Source organism: Euprymna scolopes, chromosome 2 (genome assembly GCF_053919585.1).
Source record: "Euprymna scolopes isolate OS-2025 chromosome 2, ASM5391958v1, whole genome shotgun sequence".
NCBI lineage: Eukaryota > Metazoa > Mollusca > Cephalopoda > Sepiida > Sepiolidae > Euprymna > Euprymna scolopes.
The window spans coordinates 71805823-71828277 of NC_136483.1; the positions used below are offsets into that span (position 1 = coordinate 71805823).

General features: G+C 35.4%; 1 protein-coding gene across 1 annotated transcript; it reads right to left on the reverse strand.

Moving 5' to 3' along the window:
- Positions 1 to 57: 57 nt before the first annotated feature.
- On the reverse strand, positions 58 to 22381 carry LOC145292186 (small ribosomal subunit protein eS28). The gene is made up of 4 exons (XM_080138479.1): positions 22276 to 22381; positions 17694 to 17741; positions 2526 to 2644; positions 58 to 109 (listed from the first exon to the last, which is right to left on the reverse strand). The coding sequence occupies exons 1-4, from the start codon at positions 22306 to 22308 to the stop codon at positions 106 to 108; spliced, it is 204 nt and encodes a 67-aa protein (XP_079994605.1). The 5' UTR covers positions 22309 to 22381; the 3' UTR covers positions 58 to 105.
- Positions 22382 to 22455: the final 74 nt, after the last annotated feature.

Sequence of the window (22455 nt, forward strand, 5' to 3'; positions counted from 1 at the left end):
AATGTGATTAAAAAAATTAAATCAGATTTAAATGAATAATTAAAACAAAACAATTCATTTCAGTTACATATTTATTTTCATTTTCAATAGAAAGCAGCCAGTAGTTTATCTGAAACAAAGAAAAAGAAATTCAGTAAATATTAGGAAAAAAAAAAAAAAAGCTCATTAAAATACAATAGAAAATGAAAACAGGACATTCAAAAACATTAATATATGTGGTCTAAAAGTTTCAGATTAAAGCAACTTATGGAAGAAAAACGTGACTAATAATTGCACATAATCCATTCCATGAAGTTGTGAAAAGGGTGCAGCCTGTCACCCGTTTAAAATAAGCGTGGAAGAATATGATAAATCAATAATTTGAAGACAGGAAAATTGGGTTGTCATCCACTTGTGGCACGATTATTAATGCCACAGGTAAAGACATTAAATTAGCAAATTGTTTTTGCATGTTATGCCTTTACCAACTCAATTCTTGGTCAAAGAACAGAGATAAGACATTGTACCAAAGTAAGGATTTGCTAAGCGCTGGTATAAATGATCCTCATTCATGGTAGTAAGTTCTGGTCAAGCCGAAAATGTTAAATAACTGAAAACTTTTAATCATCATTATCTACGACACATCTATGTTCGATGGTAGCACTTTATTTCAAACGTTTCCACCGCATGCCTTCGCTGTTAGGAAAGTTCATCTAAGAAGTAATTGCTCCCAGCTTCTCTATAGTGATGGAAAAAATGTTGACAATGAAAAATCTGATTGATGATAGTTAAAAGCCGATTCAGAATCCAACTATATTCCTATATTTTTATGAAGTTCATCAAATATCATAGTTAGTTGCAATTATTAGTTAGGTTAGCTGCAGTGGGAAATGATGGACAGCAAGCTCACCTCATCACAGGTGAATGCCATTTCAAATCAAGATCGTATGCTGAAGTACAGACAAGACTTGAGAATCATCATAAGACAACAGGACACCAGATACAACCAATGCAAATTCCATCTGGGCTGTGGCTACACAGATCAGATTTTAACATTGCACAGAATCCCTGAACATTGCTGGAGCTTTCAGCTGAAAACACTTGTGTGCATCATCGACTTTGCCGCTGCCTTTGACTCAGTTGACCGTGAAGCTCTTTGGTAGAAAATGCAAGCAGATGGCATCCCACCGAACTTGATCAAAGCTGTCTACCTATTCACGCACGAAGGGTCGCACATATGGTCAAGAGTTTAACTTTTTAAAATGCAACTCGGGTGTCAAGGCTGTGTTCTCTCACCCACACTTTACAACTATGCTATCAACTGGATCACCTCCAACTCTCTAGCCAATTTCTCAGGTGTTTAAAGAGGTCTCTGATGGTTTGGTCACACTCTGCACTGGCAACCAGATGACTTCATCCATGACACCATCAACCCAGCACTACTTCAGGGTTGAAAGAAATGACATGGTAGTCAGCAAAAATGAAGATGCTGATCTGATCCTGTGTTCTCGCCTCTACGGAGTGCATTGCTGGAACCGCAAAAGACTGGACCTGATATTAACCGCAGCTCCAAACAGAAGTGCTTGGGCAGTGTCTATACAAGATGCAGAGAATTCAGTTGGAAGAGCTGACTCAACTGATCCATGGTAAACACTGACAACAAATTGAGAATCATTAGAAAGTGATGAAATTGAAATAGTTAATAAAACTTGTCCAATCAATTAAAAAGATCAAGTCTATAAAAGACTCCATAGGGCAGTTTGAAGGTGTTCTCTCGCCCAAAAGTTTGGTTTGTATTCAGATTTATGGGAAAACCTAGCTATTCCCGACATGCTGCAAGTCACAAAAAGATCATGATTGTTGAATCTGCATGTATTAAGGAATGCAAGAGGATACATGCTATTTGAAAAGACAAAGCAATCAGCATCTCTGCTGCAAAATCATCCTACAGGTGCACTACATGCAGGAGATACTTCAGAGCTCAGATCATACTGACAAACCATCCCTGGACTCAAAAACGATCAGTCATCTTTACAATTGATGGACAAGCATGTATACATATTTCTAGTCAGAGGAAAACTTTCAATTTTAGAAGCTTCAAAATTCAACACTAAACCCCCACCCCACCTCATTCCAGAAGGGATATGGTTAAAGAGATTAGGATGCAAGAGTTAAATCCTGAGCAAAAGCATCAAGTTAATTGAAAGAATCCTACAAGGCATGGAGAATGGGAATGCTAACAGTATACCTAGGGATAATAATTAAAAAAAAAAAAAAAAAAAAAAAAAAAAAAAAAAAAAGACAATTCCTCTGTAACTATTGTTGTTTTCTTTTTTTACTGATATAAAAAAAAGAACTCCACATAAGGTTTTCAAAGAAAAGAAAAAGGTGTATTTCTCAGCCAAACCAAGCTATTTCCCTTATATTGGTTATATATTCCAAGAGTGCTAAATTATATTGTTCATAATTTTTTGCAGAGATATAAAGAAAATGTTGTAGAGCAATAATCTAGCATATCTTCACAGATGACAATAATTAATATTTACCGTAATCTTCTGGCTTCTCTTTCTGATTCAAGGAGTGTCAAGATGTCTCCTTCACGGACTGGCCCTTTGACATTACGGATAATTGATCGATTACTATCATCAATGAATTCCACTCTCACCTAAAAGGAAAAATACAAAAAAACTTTCAAGGTAAACAGATTTACTTCAAATAACAAGGCCTTCTGAAATATTTTCTCTGTACTCATGCAGTTTACGGATTGTGCTATATTAGATGGGATTTTCCAAGTTTAATTCGATTTTTATGGTTAATATGTTTATCAGATTGTTAGGTGAAAGTACAGAATAGTTAACAAAAATGTTAATAGTTTTTTTTAAATAACATTTCATCATGATTCATAACTGGTTAAATTTATTTTTTTCTACGATTCTTAAAAGATAAAATTGGTTCATAAAAATAAAAATGTCTATTCATCTTTTGGAGAATAAAAGAGTAAACAACTGAAGGTGGGGGGGGGGGACGTATGGAAAAAAAAAATTGCTAAAATGATTCAGAATTCTTAAAAATTCTTGGATTTGTATTACAATACACATTAGTACGAAAAAGTAGTCAAAAAAAGACAAATATATAACAAATGTTATCAAAGGCAAGATAAGTTACTCTTCTACCTATCTTGAAAAGTTACATTAAAATAGGTACAGCTAAAAGGTGAAAGAAAAACCAAGTTGTCTTTTTTTAAACAAATTAAAATTATTCTTGGGCAACTTTTTTTCCAGAAAGGTAAGGTCTAAATTTTATATGAAAAGCAGAATATAAAACTTTTTCGATTTTTAATGGAATTTTAAATCTTAAATTTTGCAAAACCACACCATCCGTCATTTTTGTCTCAATCACGAAAACATTAAAATATTTTTTTAAAGGGTTTTTGAACCAATTTTTTTTCCACCTAAATAATTTAGGATGATTTGCTATAAATATAAGTACCTGAATATCAAATAATTCCAACCTTTTATATCACTCCATAGATTTGCGTAGCAAGATACAAAAAAAAAAATAGTTTCAAATTAAGGCCTGGAGGAAACTAAATAAGCTATAGTTAGCCATGTATTTTTAACATTTGATTTAAATAGTTTTAAATAGTAAAGGGTTTAATTTTTTCATAAGCTATATATATATATATATATATATATATATATATATATATATATATATATATACACACACACACACACACGTTACATAACCTCCGAAGTTAAGCAACGATGAGACTAGCCAGTACCAGATGGGTGACCATTTTGAGAATGCTAGTCATTGTATGTGTTGAACAACTCCTGCATCTTCTATTACGGTCGGGTTACCATAGATGAATAAACAAGAAATTGCTGGAAGAAATATTTTTAGCAAAATGCGCAGTTATTTATCGATTTTTTTTTTTTGCTATTGATTCTTCAAAGCATTTCCTATTTAATGGTATATTAGCAATATTGGATTCACTAAAAGAAAATTATGAATTTATTTTTCAAAGATTTAAGAGTACTGTTTTTTGCAAAAATAATGAAAATATATAATTATCCTCCTCACTAATCTAAAAGAATGTTTAACATATTCAAAGAATATCACTTCAAAACACAAAAGAAAAAAAAAATAATTCAAAATTCGGATTTTCAACATTAAAATCTGATGTGTGCATTTTTTTTTGTTTGTTTATCTACAATTTTCACCCTCCCCACAATACAATATATTTTGCCCAGTTCCCACTAATTATTTTAAGCATAACCCACAAATAAAGAAAGGTAGGTTTTGTAGGCAAAAAAAAATAAAAATAAAAATAAATATTAATTATGAAAAAAAAAAAAAAAAAAAAAAAAAAAAGAAAAGTATACCATTATAAAGCTCATTCTCCACTTAATAAATAATTGATTTTTAAAGAGATACTCCATCAAAAAAATACTTATTCCCTCCTTTCGTTTTGAGCGTAGCTACATTGAAACTTTTATTCGGTTTGAAAAACAGACAGTGACAACAAGAAAAATAGTTGGAAATTCACACCTAAGTTTCAGTGAAATACCGTTTGAAAGTACCCAATAAATGTTGTGGTAACTATTGAACATAATGACCTCTTGATTTGAATTGTCTGCCCTTTATTTAATCAGATTTCATGATGCCCAACGAAAAACTTCGACAGTTTAAAAAAATAAAAATTTTGCAATTAAGAAAAAAAAAAAAGATACAAATAGCGCAGAGGGGTTTGGAATTTAAGCCTTTTAGTGTTTTTATGGTTTTAAGGTGGTTTTTTTTTTTTTCAAGTTTAAAACTTTTAAACAAGTAGTGCTGAGTTGTTTATTTAGAAGATTGCAGAAATTCTTTAGAATTTCGGCTTAAACAAGCTACGTGTGCATGGTTCCCCTATGGTGCTATGGTGTTATGGTGCTATGATACCACAAAAAAATAGTGAAGAAATGATGAATGTGAGAAATGTGAAGGTTGTCCTAAAAACAAACATTACTTCCGTCATAGTTAAAAATTGAGTAATTTGATTTGAACTTATCACATTTTTTTTTTCTCTTTTTAGCCCAATCTTGGTGCCTGGGCGTCCTAAGAAATCACGGTGCTTTCGGGATACTCCAAACAACTTCTCATGACTGCAATTTAATCATCCCAAGCAACATGCTTCCCCTTATCAACATTGGCAACACCTGTTTCTTCAATTCTGTGATGCAAAACGTTTCTTGTGATCCCTTTTGAGCTCCTGGGAACGCCGAATCCGAGGGGTGTGCAATAAGTAATGGCCCTGACCCATTTCCAGTTGTCTGATCTAGCTGAAATTTTGTATGTGCAATGATTTATATCTCTACGGGTTATGTGGCAAATTACAGCTCTGAACTAATTATGGTTTCTGTTTTACAGGTGTTTGAACTGAGTCAGGTGTGAAATGGAGCCTGTTAAATGTCAAGCAGTGATCCGGTTTTTGTATTTGAAAGGACGCACACCACAGGAGACTTTTGATGAAATGAAAGAAACTTATGGTGATAATGCCCCATCATATGACCTTGTAAAACGCTGGCATCGTGAATTCAAACATGGCCGGAAGTCTGTGGAAACAGCTTCCAGACCTGGTCGCCCCCCCCCTCCTTCTGCCATTAATGAGGCATCTGTCTGTCAAGTTGAGGCTGACATTTTGGAAGATTGGCGCATTACTATTTGCCAAATAGCCCAAGATGTCAAGATTAGTACAGGGTCTGTGGAAACTATCATTCATGACCATTTGCATATGCATAAGGTGTCTGCCAGATGGATTCCCAGGTTGCTTACACCATTCCAGAAGCGAGAACGCGTTGAGTGCTCGAGGATGAATTTGGAGATGTGCCAAGAAGATGAGTCAAAGTTTTTCAAAAGACTGATTACACAAGATGAAAACTGGGTCCATCACTATGATCCAGAGACCAAAGGCCAGTCAATGCAGAGGAAGCACTTGGACTCACCACCTCCAAAGAAGGCAAGGGTGCAGCCCTCCGCTGCCAAGGTCATGCTCACAGTCTTCTGGGACCAGGACGCAGTAGTGATGACAGATTTCCTGGCAAAGGGTACCACAATTACAGGAGCCTATTATGCTTCACTTTTGAGGAAATCAAGGGAAGCTATCAAAATCAAGAGGCGGGGAAAGATCAGCAAAGGTAACCTCCTCCTGCAGGACAACGCTCCAATCCACAACTTGCATGTCGCCAGATCGGAAGCACTGGCGCGTGGTTATGAAATCCTCCCTACTCTCCTGACTTTGCACTCTCTGACTTTCACCTCTTCCCAGCCATGAAGTTGTTTTTGAAAGGAAAGCATTTCCCAGATGATGAAGCCTTGATTTCTGAAGTCACGTCGTGGTTGGAGGACCAACCTGGAGTGTTCTATAAAAACGGTCTCCAGAGCTCCATCAAACGATGGGAGAAATGCGTAACTCTGGGTGGTTCCTATGTGCCAAGTTTCGTTGCTCTACTGCTATGGGAAGTGGGTCAGGGCCATTACTTATTGCACGCCCCTCGTATATAGATATATAGTTTTTGAATAATATGAAAAAAAAAAAAAAAGTTCCAGAAAGGCATGTTCTTTTTTTAGCCCCAAAGGGATGCAAACCAGAATTTTGCCAGGGTTACCCATATTGAATTTACATTAAGAACAATGGCCTCTACACATTTTGGCCAAGTTTCAGGAAGTTTTAATGGATGGATCAAACGATATGGGGCAAAAGTGCAGTTTCATGCACACATGTATATTTGAGTTAACCACCGTGTAAAACCACTATACAGTCAGATATATCAAAAAGTTATGGAGCAAAATGTGCCATTTTTGGCCTCTTGAGCCCCTGGGGACGCAACGGGAATTTTTTCAAAAAATTTTTTTACTGTGCACAGCTATTTAATGAAATACAATTTGTGGCAAAATTTCAGGAAAAACTAATGAACGGTTATCTGGCAATCGTCCGGACTAATGCACGCATGGATACCACTGAAAACATAGGTCCCTCTCCGATAAATCGGGGGACCAATAAACACTTAAATTAAGATTAAATTTAAGTAGAAAAGCAATTAATGATGGCTATACTAATAAATGCCGGTAATGTCAACGGGACTTCAGTAAATGCTTCGTTCGTATCTATATGAATTTATGTGGAGAGAGGGAGTGGCACAAATATGATAAAATCCTTTACAGTATCAAAAGCATTTCATGACAACTTGGGCAAGATAACTTACTTTTCTACCTGACTGAATAAGTTTTTAGTGTTTTTATTCAATGTAAAATGTTGTGAATTCAAACAAAAAAAACTATACAAAACACTGTAAGAAACTCAATATATGTGACCGTGACATAGGCTGACATATAGTCAGTGGGTTTCTAACAGTATTTTGTATCATGTTTTAGTTTGGACTCATTTACCCAAAGTTAGCATATTCAACAGTGAGCAAGTCGCCATTTGTCTTTTTCAAATATACCGATAAGCACTGCATGTTTTTCGAACAGATTAAACACTCTACATTAAATAAAGACACTAATAACTTATCGAGTTAGATAGAAAAGTTACTTATCTTGCCTTTGATAACATTTGTTATATATTTGTTTTGGGTAAATATTACCTACGCTACAACAGAACACCAATCACTCTAATTTGGATTTTTAGAGGTATTCGAGGTTACTGACAACGAATCTGATAATCAAACCTGTCGCAAATTTACCGTTTGCATGGTATGAACCGTTGGAACCTAGGATTACCTTGCCCTATTTCACTGCCTTTGTTTACGCTACACGCAATTGGTTTCTTACTGAAATGTGCGGATGCGCGTAGTCACTTGACTTTTCACAAGGTGCATGAATGAATACATGGACATTTTAAATGACATACTTTTCATAAAATAAATTTTTCACGTTATTTCATAGTAATTAGAACAAATTACTATGAAATTAAAAACAAAAACTTTTCACCTCATTTAATAGTAAAAATAATGCCATCTAAGATTTTGCGAGCGGTTTACTAAAACTTTTTTTGTTCTTTTTTAGGGGGTTCAATTATAGAACTTGTGTAGGGTCACAGGTGCTTCTGCAGTTTAATCAATCATTTTTCTGTAAGTCACGCGCCGATATTTACTGAGTAGAATACCGTTTAACATTTCACAGAAATTCTGTAAAATATTAAACGGTATTCTACTCGGTAAATATTGGCGCGTTACTTATGGAAAACAGTTAATTAAACTGCAGAAGCACCTGTTAAACTACACAAGTTCTTTAATTGAATACTCCCACCAAAAAAGGAACGAAAACCAATGTTTTTGTAAACCGCCCGTAAAAACTTAATTTTTTTTTAGATCAATTAAAAAGCATAACATTTTTTAAAAATGACCCCCCCCACTTTTTAAAACTTAGTTATTTGAAATTTCTGCTAACAATTCCTTCGCAATATAACTCACTTTACTACGCACATGCGTACGTAAGAAAACACTAATGTAGCGTCAACGAAGGTGGTGAAATGGCACAAAATAGTGAGGGTCCAGGGATTAATACCATGCAAACGGTAAATTTGCAACAGAAAAATGTGGTCGTCGTTCCGTTGTAAGGTTTATCTTAGATATGAGGGGGGGGGGGAGAATATATATATATATATATATATATATATATATTTATTTGAAAATTGTACCCATTTTGTGCTTTCATACCTCTTTGACCAATGCAGGCACCACCTGCCGGCGTGTTTAAAGGTTAGGGTCTGGCTTTATGCTTTATAATTATAAGCTTTCATTTGGCCTACCAGGCTACAAAAACCAAATTTTTTTAATTAAAACGAAACAAACGCTATTCAACCCATCTTTATCTTCCTAATTGTAATTTACATTAATTTATACACAATTTTATTCCAATTGTTGATCACTAGAGTCTGCCAAACGATGGTGAAAAATGGAGCGCAGGTTCCTGTGACGTCAGATTTGTGTTAACTATACGAACTATGGAAAATCAGAAGCGACTTAATGATTTTTTAAAACCTTTGTTTATCTTCTTCAAACCGCAATTTATAATTAATCTTTATTATAATTTTGTTAGGTTTAAAGATTTACACAGTTTAATGATTAATAATATTATAAAAATTTGTATATTAAATATCAAATAAGGTTTTACTAAATATGTACGAGTGTTAATATACTGGCTTCCATACTTTTGTTTGGTAAAAAGAGAAACAAAATGAGGGGGAGGGGCTACGAAATGCTTAATATTTGTGCAATAATCTTTTCAAATCGGTTTTAATCTAGCGATAAAATAGCTGACAAGCGCCATGTTTATGTAAAAACTTAATATTAAGAGAGTCGCCAACCTGATAGGTCCTGAACTGTCATCTAATCTTCAGCCTCTGTCCCATCGACGAAATGTTGCATCCCTCAACCTGTTTTACAAGTATTTTAATGGTGACTGCTCTGACGAACTGCAAGCACTCGTGCCCTTTGAAGTAAATATCCTCGACAAGCAACTAAATCCCACCCCTAAACAGTAGAGATCCCTAGATGTAAGAGAGATTTCTACTCCAGTAGTTCCTTCTCCACAACTGCTAGACTTTGGAATTCCCTTCCGGGTTCCTGCTTCCCCAACTGTACTGACATGCAGAAGTTCAAGTGTAACATGAACTGACATCTTGCTGCCCAACTCCCTACATAGTACCCCAGTAGCTTATGTCCCTGATAGTAGCCCCCTACAAAGTGGCAATGTGCCTTGTTTGGGGTGAAAATGTAATTAAAAATAAATAAACAAAAGCAATTATTAAGCCACTAAGAGTCATTTGCTTCTCACTCCATCCCTCTCTAAATGTGTTTAGAGGGGGAGAAAGAGAGAGCCAGACTGAGAGTTATATCTGTTTTGTTTACATTTGAACAAAATGAGAGGGAGAGATGTTCCAGATTGACCTAATTTCATTGATTTGGCCCACTTGATTTCTTCTTTTTTTCGACACCTTTTCATTCTGGAGTCATATGTTCATGCCTCACTAACGCAGGTAATTTAAAAATTTTTTGTCTTTTTTTTATCTCGAATTTTTATTAGGGGTTTATTTACTTTATGCAACTATTTCCTTTTTTATTTTATGCACAAATACGTCATAATGCAAAATAACATTGAAGTTTAAAACTATTTGTGCATATTTTATTGTTATAACTTAGTGAATGTTTTATTTTTTATGCGAAAAAGCTAAATAGTTTTTGATTATTACATACGTTACATTTCAGGCTAATTTCTTGGCAACCACTCATACTCAAAATGGGGTGTCTATTTCGAAAGCCGTTCTTAACATAGGTAGGTTGAGGGTGTCCATTCGAAATGTTGTTCTTAACATGAGGTTGGTGGTTGGGCTTCAACACCAATCATACTTTAATTTTTACCGGGGATGGGGGGGGGAGCTGCTGCTGCCACCGGGCAACGCCAGTTAACAGGCCCTGCTAATGATAAATACAAGTATTATCTCTTCTTGGTATGTATATTACATCCCCACCCCCTTTAATTATTTGGTCAATGTGCTCCGTTACACCAACTGAAGACACCCCAACATTTTCTAAAAAAAAAAAAAAAATAAAATAAAATACTTTTGAAGGTTTCCGGGTATGCTGAAAAAGAATACCGCAGGGAAAATTAGTACAGAAAAATAGTTTTTGAGATATAAATACCTGTATTATGCAATGTAATTTCTAGTAGTTTGAATTGGCCGCCATCTTTGTTTCAATGAAATGATTTAGTGAGCATGCGCAGACAAACTGAAGTCTTTTTATATATATATATATATATATATATATATATATATATATATATAGGCATCAACACTTATCAAGGCGAAGAGACCACGAGGATAAGGGTTAAGTGTGTACAGTAGTCAATTGGACAATATATAGTAATCGTTAGTAATGGAAATTCAGTAAATTTGTTAACTTAAGTGGAACAGCTCATCAAGAACTTGTTTACATTGGACTAGAAAACAACCATATTGTAGTCAGCTGGAACATAAGAAAACAGAAGACAATTCCACAGGCGTGCAGTTCTAAGAAAGAAGCTTTGTTCATGGAATCTACATTTAGGTTTAGGCACAGATAAAGAAAGAGGGGGGGGGGTTATTGATAGTGTTTTCAGATAGACATGTGTTTCTTGTGAAAGTTTGGCTAGGGGGGACCATAGATTGAAGCTCAGTCAAGCACTAGCAGTATCAGAATTTTTGTAGGAATTTTTGACACCCCTAACACGAAACTGCGAATACAATATAAAAATCTCGTAATTTCTCTGTTAAAAGTGGGTTATTTATTTTCTTTATGGATTATACTTCCAAAATAAACTATTACAGTTGTTTTAAAAGTAATAAAAATATTTTTATTTTTTTTTAAAACAGTAATGAATTTTCCGAATTCAATATTTTTCAATTTTTAAACTCAATATTTTTAAATTTTAAAAATCTATCAAAATTTTTCTATTGATTCTATTTTTACGATATTTTCAGGGTCAATGTGAAATTTTATGTTCTTTCCAATAAACCGAATATAATATTTTAGACAAACGTTTTTTTTAAATTCACGCCCCCCCCATTTTGAAATGTCTATTAAAAAGTAAATAATTAATTTATGTTTAATAGGTTTATATATCACAAATTGAAGAGAAAAGGTCAATAAATAATATATTCAAATTTAAAACAAAAAAAAAAATCAGTTTTTTAGAAATTTACCTGTAAAGTCCGAAGTTTAAAACCTTATTTTATAAGAACACATTTTTTCTTTTTGTCTTTTTTTTTTTTTTTTTTAATGAAACCTTGGTCCTTGCTCCTTTAATTGAAAAAAAAATTAGGGCTTGAATTACATTTTTCGAGGAGTTATAAGCTTAGAAAGATAGGGGGTCGAATAATTTACGCCTCTCATTTTGAAATGTCTATTAAAAAGTAAATAATTAATTTATGTTTAATAGGTTTATATATCACAAATTGAAGAGAAAAGGTCAATAAATAATATATTCAAATTTAAAACAAAAAAAAAAATCAGTTTTTTAGAAATTTACCTGTAAAGTCCGAAGTTTAAAACCTTTTTAAAAAAAAAAAAACACATTGTTTTGTTTTGTTTTTTAAATAAAACCTTGGTCCTTACTCCTTTAATTGAAAAAAAAAATTAGGGCTTGAATTACATTTTTCGAGGAGTTATAAGCTTGGAAAGATGGGGTGGAATTATTCACTATTTTCACGAAATTTCTGACACTGCTAGTCAAGCACTTGCCATGAAAATAACGTTAAAGCAGAGACAAACTCGCAACATCTCTTTTGTGAGATAGAGGTTGCAGAGAAGAGAAAAGGACATCTCCTATAAGGCTACAAAGTCTATTTTGAACTATCAAGGCAGGACAAGTCCTTTCTAGCAGCTCCTGACCAGATGTGACAACAGTACTCCATCCTTGGACGTACCTACCTGGCTCTTCCCAAGACGGGAGCCATTCATTTCAATTGATGCCAAATGGGGATCAGAATGTTGATGTAAAGATAGAAGCTTGGTTTTAGTAACCAGCCATTCCTTTCCCCCATTGTACCACATCCTTAAGATCAGAGGAGAGAGAATCGGAGAGAACTTGGTCGTTTATGGTCTTAGATGTGTTACCATAGATGGTAGTGTCATCAGCATAAATGTCTACAAATGATAATAAGGATGTGATTTGGAAGATCATTAATGTAGATCAGGAATAGAGTTGGGCCCAGGATTGAACCCTGAGGGACTCCAGCATTAATACTGTGAGCTCCTTGCCCACCAACTACTACTCTTATGAACCTATCAGAAAGAAATGATTTAATAATTAAGACATTTCCAGCTATACCATAGCTAGAGATCTTGTGAAGTAAACCTTTATGCTATACCCTATCAAAGGCCTTAGATATGTCAAGAGCAATTGCTCTAGAAAGGTTGCCTCCGTCGAGAGATTTGCTAATCCTATGAGATATAACTGTAAGCACATCTGCTGTAGATCTAGCAGAACAGAAACAATATTGTGTGTCACTAAGAAGGTTATTTTTGCTGAGATGGTTGATTACTTCTGTATTTAACACAGATTCCAGCAACTTACTCATGACGCACAGGAGAATTATTGGCCTATACTGAGAGGGGGATGAGCAATCACATGAATTCTTAAATACAGATGAGATTTCCCAGCGTGATGGGAAGCAATTCTCCTTAAGACAACGTTTAAACAGTTTTGTAAGTATGCGCGCTAGTTCTGGTTGAAGTTTTTTTGAGTACTATGATTGGAATACCACCAGGGCACGTTGCTTTACTGGAATCAAGGTTTTTGATTAGCTTAGCAACATCACGTACAGATATTTGTACATCACATAGTGTTTTCTGATTCAGGGAGAAATATTGGAGGTTGGCGGCCTTGGTCGCAAAGTGTAGAATTAGCTGCAAAGTTCTTGGCAAAGGGTTTGGCTTTTTCTGATGCTGACAAAATTACCTTAGGTCCATTGATGATAGTTGGGATAGAGCACACGCTTCTGTTCAGGATTTTGTTTGCTATTTGCCAAAACTGGTGGGAACCAAGCTGCTGCTCAGCTACTTGACAGACTGCGCATACAACTTGTGTTCTTTATCACTTTTTTACAGTGGTTGCTGGCAGTCCTGAAAGCGGACTTAGTCTCCATACATTTATTACGTCGGAAGCAATGGAAAAAAGTGATTTTTGTGCACAATGGCAGCAGCACATTTTGGAGAGAACTATGGCTGGCTGTTAGGCTTTTGCTGGAATTTTTTTGAGGGTATGAAACAGTCTATACCTACAATTAACCATTCCATCAGGTCTGATACTATAGAGGACACATCTTTTTTAAACATGGAATGCAGAGGTAGATCTGATATAAATGTACGGAAGGTATCCAGCCATAGTGTATCGATATACTGTACGAAATGCAAACGTTTATTTAATGTCATTTCTAGCTAATTCCCCCCAAAATTACTTTCAAGAATTCAAATTCAAGAAAACTCGGTCAATTTGCACTACTGGTTGTCCAACCTGTTTATTCCGGAAGCTATTCTTAACAGAGAGGTTAAAAATAAGAAAATGGTGGTACTCTTGCATTATTGGTACCGCGTTGAAATAACTGTATTTTTTTTTTTTTTTACACAGTGAGAACCACTTATCAAGGCCCGGAAGCCACTCAGGGATAAGGGTTATTGCAAGTACATTGCGTTAGTGTGGAGATTTGATGAAGTGTTTACTTAAGGGGGAGGGGGGTTCATTAGGAATTTGTTAACATTGGACTTGAAGACATCCAAGTTGTAGTCAGGTGGGAAGCAGGCAGACTGAACAGAGTTCCACAGGCGTGCACTTCTAAGAAAGAAGCTTTGTTCATGGAATCCGTGTTTTGATTTAGGCACAGATATACAGTGGGGGAAATTTTTCACAGTGGATTCAGCTAGACGGGTGTTTTTCGTGAAAGATTGGCGAGAGGGGACCAGAGATTGGAGTTCAGATGAGCACCTGTCATGGAAATAACGATAAAACAAGGATAGGCTCGCAACGTCTCTTCTGTGGGAGAGAGGTTGCAGGGTAGAGAAAAGGGCATCCCCCACTAAGCCAATTTTCTACTCTGTCAAGGCAGGATAGGCTGTTTTTAGCAGCTCCTGCCCAGATATGGCAGCAGTATTCCATCCTTGGATGTACTTGGCTTTTATATAGATAGAGAATTGCATCAATAGTGAGATACCTTTGGAGCGGTAGAAGGATCCCACCATCTTTCCAGCGATCTTGGCAACAGACTTGATGTACGTGTTCCATTTCAGATCAGGAGTAAAGGTCAAACCCAGAAGCTTGTCAAAACACGGGGCCTCTCCCTGACGAGAGCCATCCATCACAATTGATGCCAGATGGTGATCAGAGCGTTGATGATGTAAGGATAGGAGTTTGGTTTTGGATGCATTAATGGTAACTAGCCACATCTTCCCCCCACTGAACCACGCGCTCGAGATCAGAGAAAACTTTGTCATTTACAGCCTTTGATGTGTTGCCGTAGATGGTCGTGTCATCAGCATAGATGTCAATGAATGATTTAAGTATGTGTTTAGGGAGGTCATTGATGTAGATCAGGAAGAGAGTTGGGCCCAGGATTGACCCTTGAGGGACTCCAGCATTTATATTGCAGGCCTCCGATTTTTGTCCATCTACCACTACTCTTATGAGCCTATCGGAGAGAAATGATTTAATGATTGAGAAAACATTTCCAGTTATACCGTAGCTGGAAATCTTGTGAGGTAGACCCTTATGCCATACCTTGTCGAAGGCCTTTGATATGTCAAGAGTAATTGCCCTAGAAAGGAAGCCTTTGTCAAGAGATTCACTAATCCTGTGGGATATAACCGTCAGCACATCTGCGGTAGATCTTGCAGAGCGGAAACCATATTGTGTGTCACTAAGAAGGTTGTTCCTGCTGAGGTGGTTGACTATTTCTCTATTCAATATGGATTCCAGCAACTTACTCATAACACACAGGAGACTTATTGGCCTGTACTGAGAGGGAGATGATTTATCATCTGAATTCTTAAATACAGGGCAAACTGATGAGGTCTTCCAGGGAGTCAGAAAGCACTTCTCCTTAAGGCAGCGCTTAAATAGTTTCGTAAGTATGGGAGCGAGTTCTGGTTGAAGCTTTTTTAATACTATAATTGGGATGCCATCAGGGCCAGTTGCTTTACTGGAATCAAGGTTCTTGATTAGCTTGGCGACCTCATGCACAGATATTTGTATGTTACCTAGCTTGTTCTGTGTTATAGGAGGAAATATGGGGAGTTGATGGCCTTCGTCGCATAGGGTAGAATTAGCTGAAAAGTTCTTTGCAAATAGTTTGGCCTTGTCTGACGCTGACGAGATGATCTCTGGTCCATTGATAATGGTTGGGATAGAACGCACACTTCTGTTCAGGATCCTATTTGTTATTTGCCAAAACTGGTGGGAACCAAGCCGCTGATCAGCTACCTTGGATTTAACAGACTGGGCATATAGCTCTCTTGCATTTCTTTTACAGTGGTTGCTGGCAGTCCTGAAAGCAGCTTTAGTCTCAGTGCATCTATTATGTTGGTAGCTATGGAAAAAGTGATTTCTGTGCGCGATAGCAGCAGCACATTCTGGGGAGAACCATGGCTGGCTGTTAGGTTTTTGTTGGAATTTTTTTTAGATGGTACGAATTGGTCTATGCCTACAATTAACCATTCGGTCAGATCTGATACTATAGAGGACACTTCCTTTTTAAACATGGGGAGGCTGTTTTGTAAGTATTCTGTGCTTCTACCTAACAATGTAATTAAGATATCGTGAAACTGGAATTTAACCTGAAAAAAAAAAAACTGCTTAAAAATAGCGCGGTACCAAAAATACACAAGCACCTTTCTGAATAACTCCTCCAACCTCTGTTATATTCTGCTCTTATTAAATGTTCTTATTAGTAAGGATAGGAGTCTTAAGAGTGATGAGAGTCTTAGGAGAGTTCATGTTGTAAGTGTTCATATTGTAAGACATTAACACATTAGTGAAATATATATAAATAGAGAGAGAGTTTATAATTGAGATTGCATATAAATACATTTTGAGAAGGTGTTTTCATATCTAGATAGAAAGACCAATAGGTTAGCATTTATGCTGATGGATTGACAGGTTGGCATTTATGCTTTGACAGTTTGTATGAACGGGAGTGTTTGTATAACATAAATAGACACATACTTTCTAACACATTTTTTAGATGATGAATTTCAAATAGTTTGTACACATGAATAGACAATACCTTTTTCATGTAATGATGGACACAGGAGACGGCAGTTATAAAAACATGATGAGTATTTATTCTTCCACTTCAACCGGTTGGTGGCTTTGCGTTCAGGAATTCAAAGGTTCACATTCTAATGTTTCAAAAGTGACCGTCTCGCTTCTAGACAATTGAAACTCATGTCTGGACCCAGACTATCGTCTGTCTCTCTCTCAGACTTCTCACTAACTAACTCTCACTTCCTATATTGAGAAATCCATGCATGTCCGGCCAACGTGACCACAATTCACGTGCCATCAACATGCGCGACCTGCACGTTTCCGAACATTCTGATTTTCCATTTTTTCTTTGTTGTTTTCACAAAGGAATTCAACCTACATATCTAATTTATTTAACCCATATTTTATTATCCACATTCTTTCTAACAATGATAGTTTATTTATTATTTATTTCATCAGAATCAACAATTTACTGGACATTCCATTTAAACCTATTGTTCTTTAAAACTTATATCCAGGGTTCGATTCCTGCTTTCTCTCATTTTATTTTCATTTTAACTAAATCTCTATTTTTATACTTACATGAAAAGGGGACAGCCCTTATGTAACACTAACACCTCCCCATGTTAAGAACGGCTTTCGGAATTGGGCTGAAAAAAGAAGGTTTGCCGACCGTTCAAACATGGCCGCCAGTAATTTACATATAAAAATGCAGGTATTTATCTCGAAAACTATTTGTCTGCGCTAATTTTCCCTGCGATATTCCCTTTCAGGATACCCACAAAACCTAGAAAAGCTGTAGATTTATCGAAAAATGTTGAGGCTCTTCAGTTGGCGTAATAGAGAACATAGACTAATTTTTTAATTCGTCACTATTCGGAATAATTGTTTAAGGTTGTTTATATAATCTTAACTGGAAAATATTTACTTACCTGCGTACATTGTCCTTGAGACCCAGTTCGTCCAAGAACTTTTGTGACCTGAAATAAAATGAAATAAAATTTGCATTAATTGAAAAGGATGTATGTATAGACAGAGCCCCATGGTGCATTATGTTTGCCTCTAAAATCAGCTAACGAGTTTAAAAATTGGGTATTATTTTACTTTAAGGCCCCTCTCAAGTCCATATGTAACAAAATATTTTTTTTTTTAGATTTCGGTGTGCGAAAAACGAATCTGAAAACCGTTTCCATCACAAAAAAATAGTTATGATATGAAGAAATTACTTTTTCGAAAAGTGGGTGATCACTTTTCCATGTAAATTTAATTAAAAATAAGCACCCACTTTCTAGCCACCTGAGAGTGGGAGCATTTTTTGTGTGTTTATTGGCCAAAAGGTTTTTGTTTGATTTCCTTTGCATGGTATTAACCCCTGAACTCTGGGGACTATTTTCCATTTCACAGCCTCCTAGCCTTTGTTTACGCTACGCACGAGCATAAACGAAGGCTGTTAAATGTGCACTCGCGTACAAAACTGCCTTGTCACAGTGTAGTATGTATCTATTCCAGTTCATATTCCCTGTAAACGTTAGGCCGAGGAGTTTAAAAGAAGTACTTTCAGGCAAGAAAGAAAATAGAAAAAAAATCGAAACAATCTTTTAACCAATAAACCCTAAAATGCCACCTCAGTAAATTTTTAGATTAGGTCCATTATATTCTTTGGCGGCCATCTTTGTTACGCGCGTGCGCCATAAACAAATCTACGCGCGTAACAAAGATGGCCGCCAAAGAATACAATGCATAAAACAACTTTTTTATATCTTGATAACTACTTATTTCTGCAAAATTTCAATGCGATTTTCGTATTCAGCATAGTCGAAAACCTAGAAAAGTCGTCATTCAAAAGAAAATTGTGGAGATGGACCTAATCTAAACAAAATACAAAACGTTAAATGGTGTTCTAATCGGTAAATGTCGGCGAGTTACTTTTTGAAAATTCTATGTTCCAGGGGGAAAAAAAAACAAAAACAAATTAAACCCCCCTCTCCCCAACTTGGAGTGCTTTCCTTTTGTTTTATTTATTTATTTATTTTTATTTTTTACACAGGTATCACCACACTATCAAGGCAAAGAGGCCACTCGAGGATAAGGGTTAAGTGTGTACAGTAGAAATTGGACAATATAGTAATAAATTCGGTAAATTTGTTAACTTATATGGAATGGCTCATCAAGAACTTGTTTACGTTATACTTGAAGACAACCAGATTGTAGTCAGCCGGAAAACGGGAGACAATTCCACAGGCGTGCAGTTTTAAGAAAGAAGCTTTGTTCATGGAATCTATGTTTAGGTTTAGGTACAGATAAAGAGAGGGGGGGGGGAATTATTGATAGTGTTTTCAACTAGACGAGTGTTTCTTGTGAAACTTTGGCGAGAGGGGACCATAGCATGAAGCTCAGTCGAACACTTTCCATGAAAATAACGATGCATCAGAGACAAACTCGCAACATCTCTTCTGTGAGATAGAAGTTGCGGGGAAGAGAAAAGGATATCTCCTACAAGGCTACGAAGTCTATTTTGAACTCTATCAAGGCAGGACAAGTCCTTTCTAGCAGCTACTGCCCAGAGATGTGGCAACAGTATTCCATCCTTGGACCTACCTGGCTCTTATATAGATAGAGAATTGCATCAGCAGCGAGATATCTACTGGTCGATAGAAGGATCCCACCATTTTTCCAGCGGCCTTGGCAACAGATTTGATGTACATGCTCCATTTAAGATCAGGAGTAAAGGTCAAGCCCAGAAGCTTGTCAAAACTTGAGGCCTCCTGAAGACGAGAGCCATTCATTTCCATTGATGCCAGATGAGGATCAGAATGTTGATGATGTAAAGAGAGAAGCTTGGTTTTAGACGCATTAAAAGTAACCAGCCACTCTTTTCTCCATTGTACCACGTGCTTAAGATCAGAGAAAGCATCATCTGTCCTAGATGTGCTACCATAGATGGTAGTGTCATCAGCATAAATGTCTACAAATGATATAAGGATGTGATTTGGAAGATCATTAATGTAGATCAGGAATAGAGTTGGGCCCAAGATGGAACCCTGAGGGACTCCAACATTAATACTGTGAGCTTCTGATTTTTGCCCATCAGCTACTACTCTTATGAATCTATCAGAAAGAAATGATTTAATTAAGACATTTCCAGCTATACCATAGCTAGAGATCTTGTGAAGTAAACCTTTATGCCATACCCTAATCAAAGGCCTTAGATATGTCAAGAGCAATTGCCCTAGAAAGGTTTGCTAATCCTATGAGATATAACTGTAAGCACATCTGCTGTAGATCCAGCAGAACGGAAACAATATTGAGTGTTACTAAGAAGGTTATTTTTGTTGAGATGGTTGATTACTTCTGTATTTAACAGATTCCAGCAACTTACTCATGGCGCACAGGCGACTTATTGGCCTCCTGCCCTGAGAGGGGGATGAGCGGAGATCACCTGAATTCTTAAATGCAGGGCGTACTGATGAGATTTTCCACCGAACTGTTTAATATTTTACAAAAAGGAATTTTCGAAGGTGGAGTAATTCTCCATATTTACCAAAACGTTAATTAAACTTGGAAATACGATTTAAAAAAAAAATAGCGCGGATCACTAAGTGCATTAGCACCAAAAATATTGTTTTATACGGACGTGAGACGGGCCTTAATGTAAAATTTTAACAAAAATTGCTATATTAATATTTTTTTCTTTTTGATAGTATGAAATTGAATTAAAGTTTTACTATTTTTTTTTTTATAGTTTAATTGTTAGGTGAAAGTAGTAATTACAAAGCATCCTCTACTCACCATATTAAGAATGGCTTTCTAAACATTATTTCAGCACGGTAACATAAGTACTGTTTCTTACATCGTTGCATTTTGATGTTGACAAAAAAAAATGCATACAAATATAAATTTTTAACTTTTTCTTTTTGCCAGAAACAAGGATTTTTTTTATTTATTTATTAGTGGAAGGAGGGTTTCGGCGTTCCTATTTGGTACAGTGACCAAGAAACCCTCCTTTTCGGCGGGGTCGTATCGAAGACCCAAACCGGTGTCAGAAGTTTGCCGACGTTGTGTTTTCTGCGGTTAAAAACGATTTCTATCCTGGGCCTCCAATCTGCCGGGGATTCCTAAGAAAATAGCCCCTGCGGCCCTGCATATATCACGCAGGAAAATCTTCCAATCCACAATTGTGTGGCGAGAACGTAACCCACATTCGGGATGGAGATTTTTTTGTAGATGCCATCTCGAACGCCCATAAGTATATTATTTTGGGTTTGTATTACTGTACACATAGATTCGAAAAAGTTGTCAAACAAATATATAACAAATAAATTTTATCAAAGGCAAGATAAGTTACTTTTCTACCTAACTGGATATATTTTCCGTGTTTTTATTCAATATTCAGCTCGAAAAGCATACAGTGTTTACCGATATGTATTGGAAAATTCAAGATGGCGCCCGACTCTCTCTTTAACACAGTAAGTTCAGGAAAAGATGTTATAAATAATAAATTAGACAAAATACTGTTAGAAATTATCCTGTTTAGCAGAAAACTTATCTTGCATTTGTTAATATTTGTTATATATTTGCTTTTTGACAACTTATTCGAATCTATGTGTACAGTAATACAAACCCGAGTAATTTATCTTGCCTTTGGTAACCTTTATTTGTATATATATATAGGTGAGGCTTTAAATTTTTTTTTTTTTTTTTCGTTTGTCGGGCTTCCTTTCTAAATACTAGTTTTTATTTAATTAAAGAAAAGTAAAACAAAGAAAATGGGGTACAACGATTAAGATATTTATTTTTGGAATACATGGTATTTTTTTTTTTTTTTTTTTTTTTTTTTAGAATACCTTCAGTCATGGCAGTAATGGAAGGAAGAACAAATGGAAAAAACAAAAAGATTATTTAAAAAGTAGAAGTTAATAATTTGCAATGGATTTAAACTTCGTTTTTAACGGACAAAAATACGTTAGGAGACGTGAGTAATACTATAAAAGTCAAAGATCCGATTCTGTCCAACATTTTGATCAGATTCCATCGTTTTTACAATACATTTAAAGTATAAAGTTAAAAAGTGAGAAATACAATTTAGACAATTTTAACAAACATAATAAAAAATAAAAAAAGTAAAATATAAAGCTGGTATTCCACAAAAGAAAAAAAAACTAAGCTTTAACAATCTTGATTACAATGGAATTAAGGAAATGAAAATCTAGAAAACGTCATTCCTTGTATTTTCCTAAGTTGTATTAAATTAATAATTAACTAATAATCTGAAAAACGAATACAAAAAGTAATTTTTAATAACAATTTAAGTGCTGTGAGATAAAATATAATTAACCACGTGCTCCAATTAAAATGGCGACCAATGTAAGTTGATGGTGGAATAGTGATTTTAAACGTCTGAATATCAGCAATTATCAATAAAACGAGTAAAAAAAGCCAATCAATTGGTTATATAACTATTCAAAACTTAAAGTATGATAACAAAACAAAAGAAAATTAATAAAAATGACTTACTCTGGCAAGTTTTGGTGGGGCGAGTTTATCCATGACACGTTAGGTTAGAGCGTAAGAGCTAGAAAGGAATTGTGGGATTGATTTTTCTAATACCGCATATTCGCAAATAAATATTAAAAATTCCAATTTTTTATTTTATTTTATTTTTGTTATATTTTTAAAAATGTTATGAATTATTTG

What these genes read in the sequence shown, in the direction of transcription:
- LOC145292186 (XM_080138479.1), bottom strand. Translation starts at nt 22,308, where the DNA reads ATGGATAAACTCGCCCCACCAAAACTTGCCAGA. An exon ending in CCCCACCAAAACTTGCCAGA is followed by an intron (nt 17,742 to 22,275) that starts GTAAGTCATTTT and finishes ATTTTATTTCAG; the next exon opens with GTCACAAAAGTTCTTGGACG. An exon ending in CTCAAGGACAATGTACGCAG is followed by an intron (nt 2,645 to 17,693) that starts GTAAGTAAATAT and finishes TTTTCCTTTTAG; the next exon opens with GTGAGAGTGGAATTCATTGA.